Source organism: Scyliorhinus canicula, unplaced genomic scaffold (assembly GCF_902713615.1).
Source record: "Scyliorhinus canicula unplaced genomic scaffold, sScyCan1.1, whole genome shotgun sequence".
Taxonomy (NCBI): domain Eukaryota; kingdom Metazoa; phylum Chordata; class Chondrichthyes; order Carcharhiniformes; family Scyliorhinidae; genus Scyliorhinus; species Scyliorhinus canicula.
The window spans coordinates 797611-817491 of NW_024055676.1; the positions used below are offsets into that span (position 1 = coordinate 797611).

At 44.3% G+C, this 19881-nt stretch overlaps 2 protein-coding genes across 8 annotated transcripts in view; one reads left to right on the forward strand and one right to left on the reverse strand.

Annotated features, from left to right (window-relative positions):
- LOC119960641 (zinc finger protein 850-like) overlaps positions 1-19881 on the forward strand; it is a 52547-nt gene that overhangs the window by 5947 nt on the left and 26719 nt on the right. The window contains exons 2-4 of one of the 2 annotated variants that reach the window (XM_038788268.1): positions 7384-7449; positions 8591-9061; positions 13072-14182. In XM_038788268.1, coding sequence (XP_038644196.1) covers positions 13149-14182 — 1034 coding nt within the window. In that variant the 5' untranslated portion in view covers positions 7384-7449; positions 8591-9061; positions 13072-13148. Of the gene's footprint in view, positions 1-7383; positions 7450-8590; positions 9062-12048; positions 14183-19881 lie in introns of those variants that run through there. The other variant, XM_038788269.1, reaches the window with a different exon arrangement.
- LOC119960642 (ER membrane protein complex subunit 4-like) overlaps positions 1-19881 on the reverse strand; it is a 28449-nt gene that overhangs the window by 3137 nt on the left and 5431 nt on the right. For 5 of the 6 annotated variants that reach the window (XM_038788275.1, XM_038788273.1, XM_038788271.1 and 2 more), the window contains one exon: positions 5459-5681. The gene's annotated coding sequence lies outside the window, so the exon portion shown is untranslated. Of the gene's footprint in view, positions 1-5458; positions 5756-19881 lie in introns of those variants that run through there. The other variant, XM_038788270.1, reaches the window with a different exon arrangement.

The following is a 19881-nucleotide window of genomic DNA, read 5'->3' on the forward strand; positions in this document are numbered from 1 at the left end:
ACTGGTTTACAAGTTTGAACTTCTCTCCAAATTTCATCATCATACGGTTGAATACCTGATTCTAACCATTTCCATTTTTCTTCCTTTGTACAATCATTCTGCATTTCACGTAAATCATGTAATAAGGTGGTTACTCCCAATTTGTAAATGTGACTGGATTCCTGATGCCAATGAGAGGCACAAAGGGAGGCAGCTTCCCTTGCTGATTGGTCCGCAAGAGCATTTCCTCTTGCTTCCATAGTGTCCTCATGAGTATGGGCTTTACATTTTAGAACTGATACTTCTTTGGGCAAGGTCATAGCTTCTAGAAGATCTCGTACTTCCTTTCCATTTCGGATAGGTGTACCTGCTGTTGTGAGAAATCCTCTTTTTCTCCACAGTTGGCCAAAATCATGTGCTACTCCAAAACCATATCTGGAGTCAGTATAGATGTTAGTAGTTTTATCTCTTGCCACATGATATGCTTCTGTAAGTGCCTTTAATTCGACCTGCTGAGCTGATGTAGCTGGGGGCAAACTTCCTTCAGCTAATACTTTGTATGGGCTTGTGACTGCCCACCCAGCTTTCCTGATACCCTTGTCAATAAAAGAGGAACCATCTGTGAATAGGATTAAATCTGGGTTCTGTAGTGGCTCTTCTTCTACTAAGCGTATTTCTTCCATTTCCTCTATTATTTTCACACAGTCATGCACTTCTCTCTCTCCCTTCCCTTGTTCCTCGGGAAGCGGGAGCAAGGACGATGGGTTTACAGGATTGGCTTTGTGAAAATATAGGTTGGGAGCTTCCAAAATTGCTGTCCATCTAGCTGATGTAACCTGTTCATGGATAGTAGAGAATGGACTGAATGTGGACATTTAATGATTAACTTTTGGTCTAGAACAAGTCCAGATGTAATCATTACAGCTCGACATGTAGCTTCCATGGCTCGTAAGCAACTGCCAAATGCTAGTGCCACATTGTTAAGTTTAAGGGAATAGTACCCAACTGGTCTTAACTGATCACCATGTTCTTGAGCTAGTACTGCAGTCATGTAACCATCTCTTTCATGAACAAACATGGTAAAAGGTTTTCCGTTGTTTGGAATACCTAAGGCTGGCGCTGAAGACAGGACCTTTTTCAAATTCAGAAATGATTGTTTTTGTTCAGAATTGAGTTTAACTCGATCTTTTGATTTTCTGTTTCCTTTTAGAAGATCATTCAATGGCTGGCATAACTGAGTATAAGAATCAATCCAATTTCTGTTAAAATTACAGAGTCCCAAGAAAGATCTGACTTCCTGTACAGTTGAGGGTTCTTTAGCTGCTTTGATGGCAGCTGTTCTGTTCTGAGTAAGTTCCCTTTTGCCTTTGGAAATTTTCTGTCCCAAGTAAACAACTTCTTCCTGGGTAATTTGTGCTTTTGCAAAGCTAGCTTTGTGACCATTTGTACTGAGGTGGTTCAAGACCACCCGTAAGTCCTTTTCATGGTCATCTTTATTGATGGAGGCTAACAGAACATCATCTACATACTGAATAATGGTTGAAGGCAGATCAGGCAGTTCCCTGATGTGATTCTGCAGAGCCATGTGGTAAACAGTTGGGCTATTGTGAAAACCTTGCGGTAGTCTAGTCCATGTGTACTGTTGTTGATTGACCGTAAAAGCAAACCATGGTTGTACTTGTTTAGCTAATGGTACTGACCAGAAGCCATTTGCCATATCAATGACTGAAAACCACTGAAGGCCAGGAGTTAAAGAGTTAAAAATTGTAGACGGATCTGCCACGAAAGGAGCTTTTCTGACAATGAATTGATTTGCCTTTCTGTAGTCAATAGTAAGGCGCCATGTACCATTAGCCTTTTTCACAGGCCATACAGGGCTGTTTGATGAACTGTGAATACGCACTAAAATATCCCTTCAAGTTGTTTTATTATAGGTAGAATACCTTGAATTGACGTTTTGCTAATGGGGTATTGTTTGGTACAAGGTGGAGCTGATCCCATGAAAGTAACTGGGTCCATTTTCAAAAGACCACAATCATTTTTGTCAATTGCCCAAATTGGATGATGTTGTATTTCATCTTTTTTTATGTGTCTAATGGACCAGGTAATTTTCCCATTATTGAAATTGAGTGAAGAATTTAGTTGTGATAAGATGTCCATACCTAGAAGTGCTTGTGTTACCGGACCTACCCATATTGACGCTATCAGTTTATGTGGTCCAAATTCTAAGAGCAGTGGTATAGTCTTCCGAAGAGGGACAGAGTCTCCTCCTGCAGCCAAAGCTTCTATTTTCTCTGAAGTCAGGGGAAAGAAAGCAGCATTCTGTTCAGTAACACAGGTAAGTTCAGCTCCAGTATCAAATAGAAAATCGATATCAATACCTTCCACTCTTAATGAAATATATAATCCATCATTTTTCTGCTGCAAAAGTGCATGTAGAGAGAAATGGAGAGAATCATCAAGAGTGGGGTCTAGTAGTTTTTTGAATTATCACACAGAGAACGTCTTTGAGCTGGAGGACAGCTGTTTAACATTTCATTCATAGCATTGTTATCATCGTGTAGAATCCTACGTGGGTACGGTTCGTCCCCATGTGGGTAAGATTTCTCCCTACATGGGTAAGATTCCTCCCTACGTGGGTAAGGTTCCTCCCCACGTGGGTAAGATTCCTCCCTACGTGGGTAAGGTTCCTCCCCACATGGATAAGGTTGGGAGGTTTTAAATGTAAGTCTGGGTCTGTCTTGTTGGAACGTTACCCTAGGTGCATCTTGTTTGTGCGCATTACGTGGTTGACCACGAGGTGGAAATGTATTGTAGTGAAAATTGTCTGCCTCATTATCATCTCTCGAATCCATCCGTAGTTTAAGATAGCATTTTGCCATCCAGTGTCCTACTTTACCGCAGTAAAGACATTGTGGTATATTTTCCTTACGTGATTTTAATGGAGCCAGGGTACATGTTTGCCCTGAATCTTGTGGTGATGTTTTAGTCACTGCTGATGAGCTTGTCCGATTCCGTAAACCGCGATCTATCTGAATGCACCGGTCAACTATGTCTCGGTATGTGCCAGTTTTGGCCCAAGATGGTAAAACCAAATTCAAGGCATCAGAAACTTCAGGTTTAACACCGGCTACAAAAGCCGTTTTTAATGGATTTAAATTGCTTGCATCCCATGTGTCAGTTTCGTCTGTAAGTGTCATTCCCGAATATTCCATCCAAGTCTGTAAAAATCTGTCCTCAAAATCCTGAATATCTTCATTACTTTTTTGAATGCAAGATGTGATCTTAGACCAATCGGTCCTCGGGGGGCGATATGTTAATAGCCAATCCCTGATTGCTAGCCAACCAGCGTCTAAATTTTGCAAATCGTCTCCAAGGGCAAATTCCACCTCAGTTCTAAGGGTTGAAATTACGCGAGTACCGAGCATGATAGTTAGAACTTGTACTCCATCAAATGGGTGGAGACTGTAAATGGATTTTAATCTGTTAATTCCATTCCATGTGGACATTTTTAGGATGTGGGAGATTTTTGGACCATTCGTCAATTTGTGCAGGCTCTGCTGGTTCCTGAGTCCATTGATGATCAAATATGTTTCTAGAGATAGTTTCACCTTCTTCCTCTATTTTTTTGCTTCCAACTCTAACCCATTTGCGTTTTAAAGGGGCTAGTTGAATTAATTTAGTATTACGCTTTGTAGGAACACTATCTTCGTCTGATTCATTTGGCAGAGGAATTAATTTATTCATGACACTTGATTTCGGCTGTGCATTTGCCAATTGTGCCACTAGGTGGGCTGCTTGTTGAGTTTGTGTTACTTCAGCTGCTGTTTGAATCCAGTCTTTTAGGACCTTGCCGCTTTCAGTGGCATTGTTTAAATCTTTTTTTAAAATATATCTTTCTTCGATTAACTTGCAATTATCATATTCAATTCGCTCAGTTTTTGATTGCAACCTTTGATATCTTGACTCTACTTCAAAAATTTGATCTTGTAATTCTGCTGTTTGAATAGATAACTTCTGGAGTTTAGAGGTTTTGTTTTGCAATTCTGTTCCAATTTCATCATAATGTTCAAGTTTAGATTCTGCATCTTGCAGTTCTCTTTCTAAAACACATTTTTGTTCCATTACCTTGTACTTTTCAAGTTCAATTCTCTCAGTTTTTGATTGCAACTTTTGGTATTTTGACTCCACTGTAAAAATTTGATTTTGTAATTCTGCTATTTGAGAAGATAACTGCTGGAGTTTAGAAGTTTTGTTTTGCAATTCTGTTCCAATTTCATCATAATGTTCAAGTTTTGCTTTTGTATCTTGCAATTCTTTTTCTAAAACACATTTTTCTTCAATTAACTTGGAATTTTCAAGTTCAGTTTGATCAGTTTTTGATTGCAACTGTTTGTATTTTGACTCTACGTCAAAAATTTGATCTTGGAACTCTATTTGAACAGATAACTGCTGGAGTTTAGAAGTTTTGTTTTGCAATTCTGTTCTAAGTTCATCGTCCTGTTCAAATTTGGATTTTACATCTCGCAATTCTCTTTCTAAAACACAGTTTTCTTCAATTAACTTGTACTTTTCAAGTTCAATTTGCTCAGTTTTTGCTTGCAGTTTTTGGTTTTTTAATTCCACCTCAAAAATTTGATTTTGGAATTCTGCTAATTGAACAGATAACTGTTGGAATTTGGCATCATCCTGTTCAAAACTGAATTCTGCATCTCCCAATTCTTTTTCTAAAACACATTTTTCTTCAATTAACTTGTACTTTTCAAGTTCAATTTGCTCAGTTTTTGAACGCAGCTGTTGGTTTTTTGATTGCACTTCAAAAATTTGATTTTGTACTTCTGCTATTTGAACAGGCAACTGCTGGAGTTCAGAGATTTTGTTTTCCAAATCAGTTCTAATTTCATCGTCAGATTCAAGTTTTACTTTTGCATCTTGCAATTCTTCAACAACTGCAATTAGTTGGTCTTTAGTGGTCCTATATTCATGATCAGTTTTATTTTTAGTAATTATCTCTTGCTGTCTGCGTAATTGTCCCATAATTGCCAGGGACCATTTAACACGTTCTGCACTGTGCAATCGTGTGCTTTTTCCCCATGCTCTCTTGATATTATCAAAGGACCACTGTCCTCTGCGGATATTATACTTTGATTCAATTTTTCTTGAGGTTTCACATAGGTCAAATTGTTTACGAAAGAAAGACCCAAAATCCCCCAACATATCTTCAATGGAAACATCTGGTATCCCAGTTCCTCCTTTTACCGTCGTAGGGAGTAAATTTCTGCCTTCTAAAGGGTCTATATCTATACTTTCATCTGGATCAGCCATAAATTCAACCTTTCACTTAACTTTTTGTGTGTAGGCTGCGTTAGTCTCAACAACCATTGATTTAATACAGTCTATAAAAATGTCCTTTTCAGGGGTCGAAGCACTGATTGATGCGGCTTTAAGACTTTTAATGGGTGAAAAAGATATTTCTTACCCCAGTCTAGCCGTGGATTCCGACTGTCTTCCGATCTCTTCCGATTATTCCCGAAGCTTCCGTCGTCGCCTGATCCTCCTCCGATTTCTCACAAAGCTTTCCGAACCTCTCCGAAGGTCGAATCAGAACTCCTCCCCCGCTGCCTGACTACGCCAAGTGTTGTATCTTAGGATTTGATGAGGTTTTGTTTAATTTACGGTTGCCGGTTGTTGTTGAGACATTGCTGAAACTCAGTAGAAATTCAAGTTAAAAACTTGTCAGGTGCAAATAAGAATTGTTTTATTGAAGTTCATTGGTTACAACTTGAAAATGATTTAAAAGGTAGTTTGTAGACAATTTGATTTTCTTCAAAGAATCACAGGAATTATCTTCTGAGACAATAGCCTGAACACAACTTTAAAAGTCAAAGGCTGAAGTCAAAGTATGAAAATGAAATAGGAATACAGAACTCTTTTCTAATTCTCTTCCTTTACTTTCTCTCTCTCTCTCTTTCTGTCTCTTTCTCTCTGTCTCTGTCTTTCTTTCTTTCTTTCTGTCTTTCTGTCTTAAACAGTCTTACCTATATTAAGTGTATTTAAAATACCTGACTTCTACACCTCCCTTTCACCATAACCCGTCAATCCATCTCCACTGTCCTCCCTTTCACCATAACCCATCAATCCATCTCCACTGTCCTCCCTTTCACCATAACCCGTCAATCCATCTCCACTGTCCTGCCCTTTCACCATAACCTGTCAATCCATCTCCACTGTCCTCCCTCTCACCATAACCTGTCAATCCATCTCCACTGTCCTGCCCTTTCACCATAACCCGTCAATCCGTCTTCACTGTCCTGCCTGTTCACCATAACCCGTCAATCCATCTCCACTGTCCTCCCTTTCACCATAACCCATCAATCCATCTCCACTGTCCTGCCCTTTCACCATAACCCGTCAATCCATCTCCACTGTCCTCCCTTTCACCATAACCCGTCAATCCATCTCCACTGTCCTGCCCTTTCACCATAACCCATCAATCCATCTCCACTGTCCTCCCTTTCACCATAACCCATCAATCCATCTCCACTGTCCTCCCCTTTCACCATAACCCGTCAATCCATTACTGATTAAAAATCTGGAGGGCGACACGGTGGCGCAGTGGTTAGCACTGCTGCTTCACTGCACCGAGGACCTGGGCTTAGTCCTAGCTCAGGGTCACTGTCCATGTGGAGTTTGCACATTCTCCCCATATCTGTGTGGGTCTCACCCCCACAACACAAAACTGCGCAGGGTAGGTGGACTGGTCATGGTAAATTGCCCCTTAATTGGGAATTTTAAAAAAAAAATCTGTCCACCTCCTCAAATTTATTGACTGTCCCAGCACCCACCACACTCTTCAGTAGCGAAGTCCACAGATTTACAACCCTTTGAGAAGTAGTTTCTCCTCATCTCTATTTGAAATTTGCTATTCCTATCTTGAGACAATGACCTCTCATTCTACAATGCCCCACAAGAGGTAGCATCCGCTCCATGTCTAATTTATCCATACCTTTCATCAGGTACCTGCTGCTATTGTCTCTCTTGATGGTGGAGGTCATGGGTTTGGAAGGTGCTAAGGAGCCTTGGTGAATTACTATAGTGCAACTTGTAGACAGTACACATGGCTGTCATTGTTCGCCAATGGTAGAGGGATTGAATATTTGTGGATGGGGTGCCAATCAAATGGGCTTGTTTGTCTTGGATGGTGTGAGCTCCTTGAATATTGTTGGAGCTACACTCATCCAGTCAAGAGGAGAGTATTCCATCACACTCCTGACTTGTGGCTTTTCGATGCTGGTCTGGCCTTGCGGAGCCAGGAGGTGAATTACTCGCCGCAGGATTCCTCGCCTCTGAGCTGCTCTGGTAGCCACAGTATTTATATATTTGTATTGTTTTATTCATTTACAGGAAATGGATGTCGCTAGTTGGGCCAGCATTTATTGCCCATCCCGAGTTGCCCTTCAGAAGATGGTGGTGAGTTGCCTTCTTCAACCTCTAGTCCAGTTCAGTTTCTGTTCAATGGTAACCCCCAGGATGTTGATAGTATGGGACTCAATGATGATAATGCCTTTAAATGTTTAGGGGTGATCATAAGTTCCTCTTTTGTTGGAGATGGTCATTGCCTGGCAGTTGTGTGGCATGAATGTTACTTGCCACTTGTCAGCCCAAGCCCGGATATTGCCCAGGTTGCTGCATTTGGACATGAACTGCTTCAGTGTCTGAGGAGTCGTGAGTGGTGCCGTAACATCCCCACTTCTGACCTTATGATGGAAGGAAGGTCATTGATGAAGCAGCTGAAGAAGGTTAGACCTTGGACAGGACCCCGAGGAGCCCCTGCAGTGATGTCCTGAAGCTGAGATGATTGATCTCCAACAACCATCTTTCTTTGTGCCAGGTTTGACTCCAACCAGCGGACAGTTTACCCGATTCCCATTGACAGTAATTTTGCTGGGACTCCCTGATGCCACACTCGGTCAAATACTGCCGTGGTGTCAATAAGTCACTCTCAGATCACCTCTGGAGTTCAGCTCTTTTATCTACGTTTGAACCAAGGACATAATGATGTCAGGAGCTGAGTGACCCTGCCAGAACGCAACCTGGCATCAATGAGCAGGTTATTGCTGAGCATGTGCCACTTGATAGTACTGTTGATGATCCCTCCATCACTTTACTGATGATTGAGAGAAGACGGATGAGGCAGTAATGGGTTGGGTTTGACCTGCTCTTTGTGTACAAGACATACAGGGATAATTTTCCACACTGCTGGATAATCAGTAATTTACTAAGATTCACGATAGCTTCCTTTCATTCGTACACCATGTCTACATTAATAAACCAAGGACCCTATTAAACAGATTTATCAACTCCGCTTGTCATAATAAATCAATTTTGTACATTTACCCCCTAGTATTGTAGATGCTACACTCTGTTTAAAATTGCACCATTTATATACAGCCTCTCCTCCATCTTCCTTCCAAAATCTACCATTGACTGTGCCTTGGGGTCAATAACAGTCCCTGTCAGATCTCTCTCTTTTAGAGCTGATTTAAAGTTGTAGATTTTTCTCCAAAGATTAAATTGGGATTGATATTCAAATTAAACTATTTTACTGCAGAAACAGCTTCAGCTGGGAGTCTGAATGAAGAGGAAAGATCCCAGACAGTGGGTCTCCCAGGTTCACTGCAGGCTGAGGAAGGAGCTGCGCTCCGAAAGCTCGTGTTTGAAACAAACCTGTTGGACTTTAACCTGGTGTTATAAGACTTCTCACTGTGCTCACCCCAGTCCAACATCTCCACATCACTGCAGGCCCGACAGCTCAATCAGCTCCACTCTCAGCTCAGGAGAGCTCAGCAGCTCCACACACAGTCCACAGGGGAAAGCTCCTGGTCCAGTGGGACCAACATTCATGTTCTAACTGACACCATCAATAAAACTGTTAAAAATTCCATTGCTCTTATAACTGGATGGGAAGATGCCAGAATGGAACCCTGGTTCAAAAGAGCGGAACATTCTTTAATCAAATGTGGATGAAGAGTCACTGGAACCCCGCTAATTCGTTTGAAAAATATTGACAAGGTGGATGTAGGTGAGCAGAGAGCTGGAGAATCATTAAAGTCCATGCATGAACTTTTGTTCAATTGATATTTAAAACATATTTTATGTTCTATTTACAGCATGTCAATAATTTAGAAGTGTGAAAGATGATCTGCAGGTGGGGCGGATGAATCTGAGTCAATGGTTGTCACATTTTACTGGAAATGTTTGACATGTTTCGTGATGATGGCTCAAGGGTTTGTGCTGCTGATTGTGATCATTCTGGTGGCTTTTCTTTGTTATCTACAGTTTATAATCAAGAAATTAGGAAAACAAGGTCACAGCTTAGAAAGAACTGGGTTAGTCAGAAATCAGTTGTGAGCAGTCAATAAGGATATTCCCTTCTCCAGGTAAGACATCATTGTCCAATACTGTTATAAAATCTTAAGAAATGTATTGTGAAGAAAGCTCCCTGGCTTGACAAACACAGGACAGTGACGGCCTGTTATCTCTGCCGAGGACATGTCTCCAGCACAGAACCTGAATCAAGATAAACTTGATCAGTTGGGGAGGATCTCAGGACCCATATGTAAAGCAGACACCTGGGTAAAGGTTAAACAGGATATCTGAGCAAGAAATGAGCCAGAATGAAAAGCCGCACCGACCTCCTCAGAAAACGATCACAGGACACGACCGACAGAATACCCTTTGTGGTCCAGTACTTCCCTGAAGTGGAGAAACTACGACATCTCCTTCGGAGCATTCAACATGTCAATGATGACGACGAATATCACGGCAAGGCCATCCCCACACCCCCACTACTTGCCTTCAATCAACTGCCTAACCTCAAACAGACCATTGTTCGCAGCAAAAAGCCTTCAGGAGAACAGTGACACCACACAACCTGCCACGGCAATGTCTGCAAGACACGCCGGATCATCAACATGGATACCACCATTACACATGAGAACACCACCCACCAGGTACACAGTACATACTCATGCAACTCGGCCAACATTGTCTACCTCACATTGTTTGTACCTGTAAAGACTCGCATTCCAACCATTCTTCACATTCCAATCTGTAATTATCTCGCAATTGTGACTCTGCCGATATATACTGTGGAGATGCCGGCGTTGGACTGGGGTAGGCACAGTAAGAAGTCTGACAACACCAGGTTAAAGTCCAACAAGTTTGTTTCAAATCACTAGCTTTTGGAGCGCAGCTCCTTCCTCGGGTGAATGATCTATTTATACAGCATTTGTGAACCTGCCTCCACTGATGAAGGAGCAGCTCTCTGAAAGCTTGTGATTTCAAATAAATCTGTTGGACTTTAACCTGGTGTTGTGAGACTTCTTAAACGGCCCTGAGAACCAACCTCCAGCTATTCGTCTAGAACAAGCTTCAGAGTCTCATGAGAATTCATAGAATCTACAGTGCAGAAAGAGACCATTCGAGTCTGCACTGTCACTTGGAAAGAGCACTCTCCTTCAGCCCACACCTCCAGCTGGGGGCTGGTTTAGCACAGGGCTAAATAGCTGGCTTTTAAAGGAGACCAAGACAGGCCAGCAGCATGGGTTCAATTCCTGGACCAGCCTCCCCGACCAGGCGCCGGAATGTGGCGACTGGGGGCTTTTCACAGTAACTTCATTTTTTGAAGCCTACTTGTGACAATAAGCGATTTTCATTTAATTCCCCCCCCCCCCCCCCCCCCCCCCACCCCATCCCTGTAACGAGGTAACCGTACCTAACCTTTTTGGACACTAAGGACAATTTAGCATAGCCAATCCACCTAACCTGCACATCTTTGGACATGGGAGGAAACCGAAGCACCCAGAGGAAACCCACGTACACACAGGGAGGACATGCAGATTCCACATTTACAGTGACCCAAGCGGTAATCAAACCTGGGACCTGCTGCTGTGAAGCAACAGTATTAACCACTGTGCTACCATGCCACCCAGAAATGATTTGTTTCTGAGAACGCTTCACTCCAACTAAAGGAACAGCTCGACAACACCTGCAGCGATATACAGATTGCAGTACACATTCCATATTCACAATTCCAGCCTCAACTCGATCTGTATCTAATTTCTGTGTATGAGTCAGTGAGTGTGAAAGAGATGAGGGACTGAGATGTTCAAACATCCGGGGAAACTGTGATAGTAAATAACCTTCTTTCCTTATAAAAATCGCCAGAAAGCCTGCTGCTGAAATGTATCTTAAATTAAGACAAACCACCCTGACGGTAAGAAAATATCACACAAACATGCTGACAATGGACTGGAAAGGACCACACAAATCCTGTGGGTTACAATGAGTAAATCTCCTGACTCATTCAACGTCTCCACCCAGTCCTGAGGAGCCTGCGGCTGAAGTGTAACCAAAAGTTGTACAGTATAACCCTTTCAGGTAGCGAGGCAGGGCTGCAGCCTCTCACACTGAATATAATAATGACTCAGAGTCCTCCAGGCTGCAAACATCAGCGCAGCCTGGGAGTGGGAGGTTTAAAAAATAGTTGTGCTTCACTGTCGCCACCTGGCGCTAGAACCCGGCTGGGAACAGAAATCTTGATGTTCCGCCCACTCTGTTGCATCACCAAGACGCCAGCGCATGCGCTGTGCTCCACGCTGAAGCAAGATGGCGGCCGTTAACCAGAGTCTTGTCCCTGGAGAAAGACTGGGAGCAGCAAACACGGGATCTGCAGGTTCGTATTCGAGGTTTGAAGCCTTTCCAGATATTTATAAATCCTACCCGCCGACTGTATGGCTCCCTCCACATCCTTACTGGCTGCTGATGATGTGGAGATGCCGGTGTTGGACTGGGGTGAGCTCAGTCAGAAGTCTGACACCAGGTTAAAGTCCAACAGGTTTGATTCGAATCACTAGATTTCGGAGCACTGCTCCTTCCTCAGGTGAATGGAGAGGAAGGTTCCAGAAACATATATATATACACCTCTTCATTCACCTGAGGAAGGAGCAATGCTCCGAAATCTAGTGATTCGAAACAAATCTGTTGGACCTTAACCTGGTGTCAGACTTCTTACTGAGTTCACCCCAGTCCAACACCGGCATCTCCACATCATCTTTGTTCAGGACGCCGGAGGAGGGGGTGTTGTGAATTTCTCTCCTGGACTGCCGTGATAGATTTTGGAAACTCCTTTACTGGGGGTTGGAAGGGGAGGATTTAGATACAGCAAACTCAAACCAAGAGAAACGTTTGTCTCTTTTGAATTTAATTTCTGGACTGACAGTGATGGTTTTTGTAAACCTCCATTTTGAAGGTATTAGAAGAGGATTTGCAGACAGGAAACTTGAACCAAGTTTCACATCAAAATCTGGCCACATTATTTGATTAATCAGCACCTGAATTTAATCGCCCTTTTAGCATAATGATCGAGTTCCAGGTCATTGACATTCACTGTGTAAATCTGCCATCCTTAGTTGGGTGATGTTATTGAGGTGGAAATAGTCAATAATGGTGATGACGTTGATATCTGGTTGAAAGCTCAAGCTTAAGGTGAAATATTCAGTCTGGTTCGGTCTCTGGCAGTTCTGAGGAGAAGGGGTGAAGATAGTGGCTGGCGGGAACTGCAGACAATATGAAAATGGAGGAAATTTCTGTTCTTCCAGTATTGGATGTTGAACAAGTCAGAATGGTGTGTAAGTTGGAGGAGAACATGGTGGTGATGGTGTTCACAACCACCTGCTACCCTGGTCCTTCGAGGTGGAGGAAGATAGGAGTTTTTGAAAGTTCCATCAAATGTCTTGTTGAGTTGTAGATATATAAAATATCTCTACTTCATTCCTTGCCTCTCCTTTTCTGCTCCTCCCCTCCCCTCTATTGCTCTCCTCCCAGTGAGACCAGAGAATTGTATAGGTCCAGGCCAAGTGGCAGGTTCCCTTCCTTGAAAGGCATATGAACCAGTTCATTCATGGTCACGTTTTCCAAGTGCCAGTCCCACAAATGTCAAGATTCATTCAGCTCAATTTCACAACCTACCATTGTGTTTTTGTTGGGTCTCTCTCACTCAATCTTTTCTGTTTTAAATCAATTTCACAGGGTATTAGAAGGGGAGGATTTGCAGTCGGGAAACTGAAACCAGTTTATTGTAACCTGTATACCACCATATTTGAAACATGGAAGGAAAAAGCACCGTTCACAGTGAAAAGAAACCGGACACATTTTCTGTGTATGGACAAGACTTTAGTCCATCATCTGGTCTGACAAAGCATAACTGCAGTCACCACAGAGAGAAGCCGTGGAAATGTGGAGACTGTGGGAAGGGCTTTAATTACCCATCGGAGCTGGGGAATCATCAGCGCAGTCACAGTGGGGAGAGACCGTTCACCTGCTCTGAGTGTGGGAAGGGATTCACTTGTTCATCCTCCCTGCTGCAACACCGACAAGTTCACACAGACGAGAGACCTTTTAAATGTCCAGACTGCGGGAAGTGCTATAAAAGTTCCCGGGAACTGACTGGTCATCAACGTGTTCACAGTGACGAGAGACCTTTCAAGTGCTCTCACTGCAGGACTGGGTTCAAGACATTATCTGTCCTCACTGTCCACCAGCGAATTCACACTGGGGAGAGGCCGTTCATCTGCTCCACATGTGGCAAAGGATTTGCTCACTCATCCCACCTGCGGACACACCAGCGAATCCACACCGGGGAGAGACCTTTTAAATGTCAGGACTGTGAGAAGGGCTATACAAGTTCCTGGGAACTGATGTTTCATCAACGTGTCCACACTGGGGAGAGGCCGTTCAGATGCTCTCACTGTGGGACTGGGTTCAGGCGATCATCTGATCTGATTGTACATCAGCGAGTTCACACTGGGGAGAGACCCTTCAACTGCTCTGTGTGTGGGAAGGGATTTACTCGGTTATCCACCCTGCTGGAACATCAGCGCATCCACAGTGGAGAGAGGCCGTTCACCTGCTCCCAGTGTGGGAAGGGATTCACTCGGTCATCCCACCTACTGACACACCAGCGAGTTCACACTGGGGAGAGGCCATTCACCTGCTCAGAGTGTGGGAAAGGATTCAGTCAATCATCCCATCTGGTGACACATCGGCGCATTCACACTGGGGAGAGGCCGTTCACCTGCCCCGAGTGTGGGAAGGGATTCACACAGTCAGCCAACCTGCTGCTACACCAGCAACTTCACAGGTAACTGTGATTGAATTGTTCTGTTAATTGTATCCGGGGGAGAACCATATTCATTGGGTCAGTTTCTGCTGGTGTTAATAAACTCCAGTTCTGGCGGTTAACATTTCACATAAAAGTCAAATAAACCAGCTTTATGTTAAACAGTGTGTAAATTTTTTAGTATTTCTAACAGATTAATTCTCTTTGAAAGGTTCCCCAGTCTCTTCCATCCTCACCTCCAACAAGTGTGAGGAGCTTGTGGAGCTTCTTTGTTACTGAGATTGAGACAATCCGATCAGCTGCCTCTGCTGCTTCCCTCCCTCCCACTAACCCACCAGACCAAACCATTTCTAAATTTCCTCAAAGTCTGAGCCCTAAATCTGCATCTTTCTCCAGTTTCACTCCTATCTTCAATCTTCCTCAGAACTCATCTTGTCAGACACCTGCCTTCTGCTCCTTGACTCCATTCGCACTAAACATCCTGACCATGTTAGCTTCTCCGTGTTAGCTGATTTTGTTAACGTTTCTCTCTCTCTTTTGGTACTGTCACTCTCACCTTTAAATCCACCATCATCACCTATCCTTTTTTAAAAAAAAACTTTCCGACTGTTGTTGCAAAGTACCACCCATCTCATATCGCTTTCCTCTCCAAAGTCCGTGTACTCGGTGTTCCCCAAGAATCTGCCCTCGGCCCCTCCTATTTCCCATCTACAAGCTGCCACTAGGTGACATCATCCCAAAGCACCGTGTTAGTTTTCACATGGACACTGACAACACCCAGCTCTACCTCACCCCCATCCTTCTCCATTCCTCCACTGTTACTAAATTATCAAACTGCTTATCCCACATCCAGTACTGGATGAGAAGAAATGTCCTCCAATTAAAAATTGGGGAGATATAGAATATAGAATAGAACAGTACAGCACAGAACAGGCCCTTTGGCCCTCAATGTTGTGCCGAGCAATGATCACCCTACTCAAACCCATGTATCCACCCTATACCCGTAACCCAATAACCACCCCCCCCCCCCCCCCCCCCCCCCCCCCACCCCCACCCCACCTTACTTTTTAGGACACTACGGGCAATTTAGCATGGCCAATCCACCTAACCCACACATCTTTGGACTGTGGGAGGAAACCGGAGCACCCGGAGGAAACCCACGCACACACGGGGAGGACGTGCAGACTCCGCACAGACAGTGACCCAGCCGGGAACCGAACCTGGGACCCTGGAGCTGTGAAGCATTTATGCTAACCACCATGCTACTGTGCAGCCCCAAAGCCAAGATCAAAGCCATTGTCTTCAGTCACCATTAGAAATTCTGTTCTCTAACTACCGAGTCCATCCCTCTCCCTGGGAACTGTCTGAGGCTGAACCACACTCTGCACAATCCAGAATCTCTACAGTGCAGAAGGAGGCCATTTGTCCCTTAAAGTCTGCACTGACCCTCTAAAAGAGCACCCTACCTATGCCCACTGCCCTGCCGTGTCCGCGATACCTCATCTAACCTGCACATCGTTTGGACCTGAGGGACAATTTAGCATGGCCAATCCACCTAACCTGCACATCTGTGGACTGTGGGAGGAAACCAGAACACTCGGAGGAAACCCACACAGACAAGGGCAGCATGTGGCGCAGCGGGTTAGCCCTGCAGCCTCACGGCGCAGAGGTCCCAGGTTCGATCCCAGGTCTGGATCACTGTCCGTGTGGAGTTTGCACATTCTCCCTGTGTTTGCGTGGGTTTTGCCCCCACAACCCAAAGATGTGCAGGGTAAGTGGATTGGCCATGCGAAATTGCCCCTTAATTGGAAAAAATGAATTGGATACTCTTAAATTTTAAAAAAATGCTCCACGCAGACAGTGCCCCAAGGCCGGAATTGAATCCGGGTTCCTGGTGCTATGAGGCAGCTGTGCTAACCGCTGTGCCACTGCGTTAAGATGAGATTCCGACCACATATTCACACCATCACTCATACCAGATATTTCAAAATCCATAATGTCGCCCGTCTCCACCCCACCCCAGCTCGGCTACTGCTGAAACCCACATCTATTCCCCGGTTTAAATTCCTGGTCAACCTCACATTCAGTCCGCACTTCCCCTGACCAGAACGTGTCAGCGTCCACGTCTCTACTGCCCATGTGCTCTCGCACGTCAGGTCCTGCTCACTTCCCCGCCCTGTGCTGGCTGTAAGATTCTACAACCAGCACCTGCCTAGTGACGAATTAATCAGGTTGTTTTGGTGTTAAAGCAAAATGTTGCTCCCGCTGCACCAGGAGAACTCCGATGTAAACAGCGTCTGCAATTGCTGAGCTCTCCTGAGATGAGAATGGAGCTGCCAGGGCTGCAGTGAACCTTGAAGAACTGCTGTCTGGGATCATTCCTCTGAATTCACTGACTCCCCGCTGAACCTTAGGAATAGAGTAGACCTGAACAACTTACCAAATACTCAACAAATGATTTCCCAGTAGTAGAGTAAGAATCAATTTGTGCAGGACGAGAAAGGTAGAAAAGGAACAAACACCTCCTTCCCCGACTTCCTCCACTCACCAGACTCTCGGGGTTACACTCAGTTTGCCAAGGCTGCACTAAGGAACCTTGTATTTATAACCAACTCATTCTGCAGTAAAATAGTTAAACTTTGACTGTCAATCCCATTTAAACTTTCCAGAGCAAAATCTACAACCCAAGTCTGCTGTAAATGTGATAGAAAATACTTGTGTTCATTTTCCATCTTTTACAAGCTCACAACATCCCAAAGCGATTCAAATCGAGGATGTATTTGGAATGAGGAAGCATGGCGGTGCAGTGGTTAGCACTGCTGCCTCACGGCACCGAGGTCCCAGGTTCGAGCCCAGCTCTGGGTCACTGTCCGTATGGAGTTTGCACATTCTCCCTGTGTCTGCGTGGGTTTCACCCCCACAACCCAAAGATACACAGGGTAGGTGGATTAGCCACGCTAAATTCCCTTAATTGGAAAAAATGAATTGGGTACACTGAATTTATTTTAAAAAAATATTTCAAAACATTTTTTAAAAAAAAGGATGTATTTGGAAGGAAGAATGAGGAGAGGCAAAGTAAACTAAACGGTACAATTTTAAACAGAATGCAGGTCGAGTGACCCAGGAGTGAATATAAAGAAATATTTCAATGCAACAGGACAGGTCCATAAGTCCATAAGACATATGAGCAGAATTAGGCCACTCGGCCTATTGAGTCTGCTCCGCCGTTCAATCATGGCTGATATTCTGATATTCCCATTCTCTTGCCTTCTCGCCATAAACCCTGATCCCCTCATTGATCAAGAACCTATCTCTCACTTAAAGACACTCTGATTTGGCCTCCAGCATTCTGCAGCAAAGAAATTCCTCCTCATCTCTGTTTTAAAGGATCGTCCCTTTAATCTGAGATTGTGTTCTCTGGTTCTAGTTTTTCCTACAAGTTGAAACACGCTCTCCACATCCACTCTATCCAGGTCTCGCAGTATCCTGTAAGTTTCAATAAGATCCTCCCCTCATCCTTCTAAACTCCAACAAGTACAGACACAGAGTCCTCAACCGCTCCTCATACGACAAGCTCTTCATTCCAGGGATCATTCTTGTGAACCTCCTCTGCACCCTTTCCAAGGCCAGCATATCCTTCCTTAGATACAGGGCCCAAAACTGCTCACAATACTCCAAATGGAGTCTGACCAGAGCCTTATACAGCCTCAGATGTACATCCCTGCTCTTGTATTCTCACCCTCTCGACATAAATGCTAGCATTGCATTTGCCTTCCTAACTGCCAACTGAACCTGCACGTTCACCTTTAGAAAATCTTGAACAAGGACTCCCAAGACACTTTGCTAACTTATTTAATAGTAGGGCGGCATGTTGTGCAGTGGATAGCACTGGAACTGCGGCGCTGAGGACCCGGATTGGAATTCCGGCCCTGGGTGACTGTCCGTGTGGAGTTTGCACATTCATAGATTTACATAGAATTTACAGTGCAGAAGGAGGCCATTCGGCCCATCGAGCCTGCACCTGCTCTTGGAAAGAGCACCCTACCCAAGGTCAACACCTCCACCCTATCCCCATAACTCAGTAACCCCACCCAACACTAAGGGCAATTTTGGACACTGAGGGCAATTTATCATGGCCAATCCACCTAACCCGCACATCTTTGGACTGTGGGAGGAAACCGGAGCACCCGGAGGAAACCCACGCACACACGAGGAGGATGTGCAGACTCCGCACAGACAGTGACCCAAGCCGGAATCGAACTTGGGACCCTGGAGCTGTGAAGCGATTGTGCTATCCACAATGCTACCATGCTTCCCCTTTGTTTATTGTCTCCCCATGTCTGCATGGGTTTCACCCCCACAACCCAAAGATGTGCAAGTGAGGTGGATTGGCCGTGCTAAATTGCCCCTATATTGGAAAATAAAATAATTTGGGTACTCAAAATTGATTTTTAAAAACTTATTTAATTGTTTCCTATGCGGCACCTTGTCAAAGGCCTTCTGGTCGATCAACTTGGTTAAAACATCCTAATTGGGTCTTTGGTTTATTGGAGGAAAAGAGTGGGAAAAACAAGTTATACTGAATCTTTCTAAATCACTGGTTAATCCACATCGGAAATATTTTGTTCAATTCTGAGCACCGCACCTTAGGAAAGATATCAAGGAATTGGAGAGGGTACAGGGAAGCCTCACTAGAACAGTATCAGTGATGGGAGGTTTCTGTTCTGTGAAGAGACCTGCAAAGCCGGGATTGTTCTCCCAGTATCAGAGAAGGTGAAGGAAAGATTTAATCGAGAGACTGAAATGCTTGAGGGGTTTTCATCAACATAGAGAGACGTGTTTCCATTGGCAGGGTGGTTGGTAACAACAGAAGACAACTTTAAAATAATTGTCATAACAGCCAGGATGGACACGAGTAGAGATGATTTTACTCAGTGAATTCTGGTGATCTGGAACACTAGAATATCTGGTGGAAGCAGCTCCAGTGCTAAATGATTTTTACTGTATTGAAGGTGCAATAAATATCAAGGTCTTGTTGACTGTCGATAGGAATTCAGTGATCAGCCTGAAATTCATGAGTGTCAGCACAACAGGGAGCGAGAGAGAGAGACAGACAGAGAACGTTAAAGACTGAGTGTTGATTCACTCAGTCATTCCATTCACTGAGACAGCAGCATAAAGTCTGGGACAGAGGAGGCGAGGCTGTGGCAGAGTTAAAAAAGTAACTTAATAAGGAGCAGGAGAGCTTTGAGCTGGTGGAGTCAGTGAAATCCGAGACTCGTTTTCCTTTACTGTCATTTCACAGAGGCCCAGTTTTGCTGAAATTCTTTATTTTCACAGTTACAGGATCATTGAAAAGACATTGCAGCTTCTTTACAGCAGAGCCAAACTCGCACTGACTGAATATTTCTCCACTCACCTGGAGGTTATCGATTCGCCTCCAGCAGCCTCGGTTCACTCCTATAATCGGGCACAGTCTCAGAGTTGGGAGGGGTCAGAAGTGCACCCTGACCATTAGGACCCCCCCCCCCCCCCCACCACCACCACCACCACACCAGCCCCCCCACCACCCCAGCCCCACCAACAGAAGAGGAACAATTCAAACACAATCATTAAATAAAGTGAAAGCAGATTGTCAAGAACTGTCAGAAACTCCTGGAGATGCTGCAGCCACTTCACACACCAGATGAGGTTAATGGGGAAGCTCAGTGACAGTACAG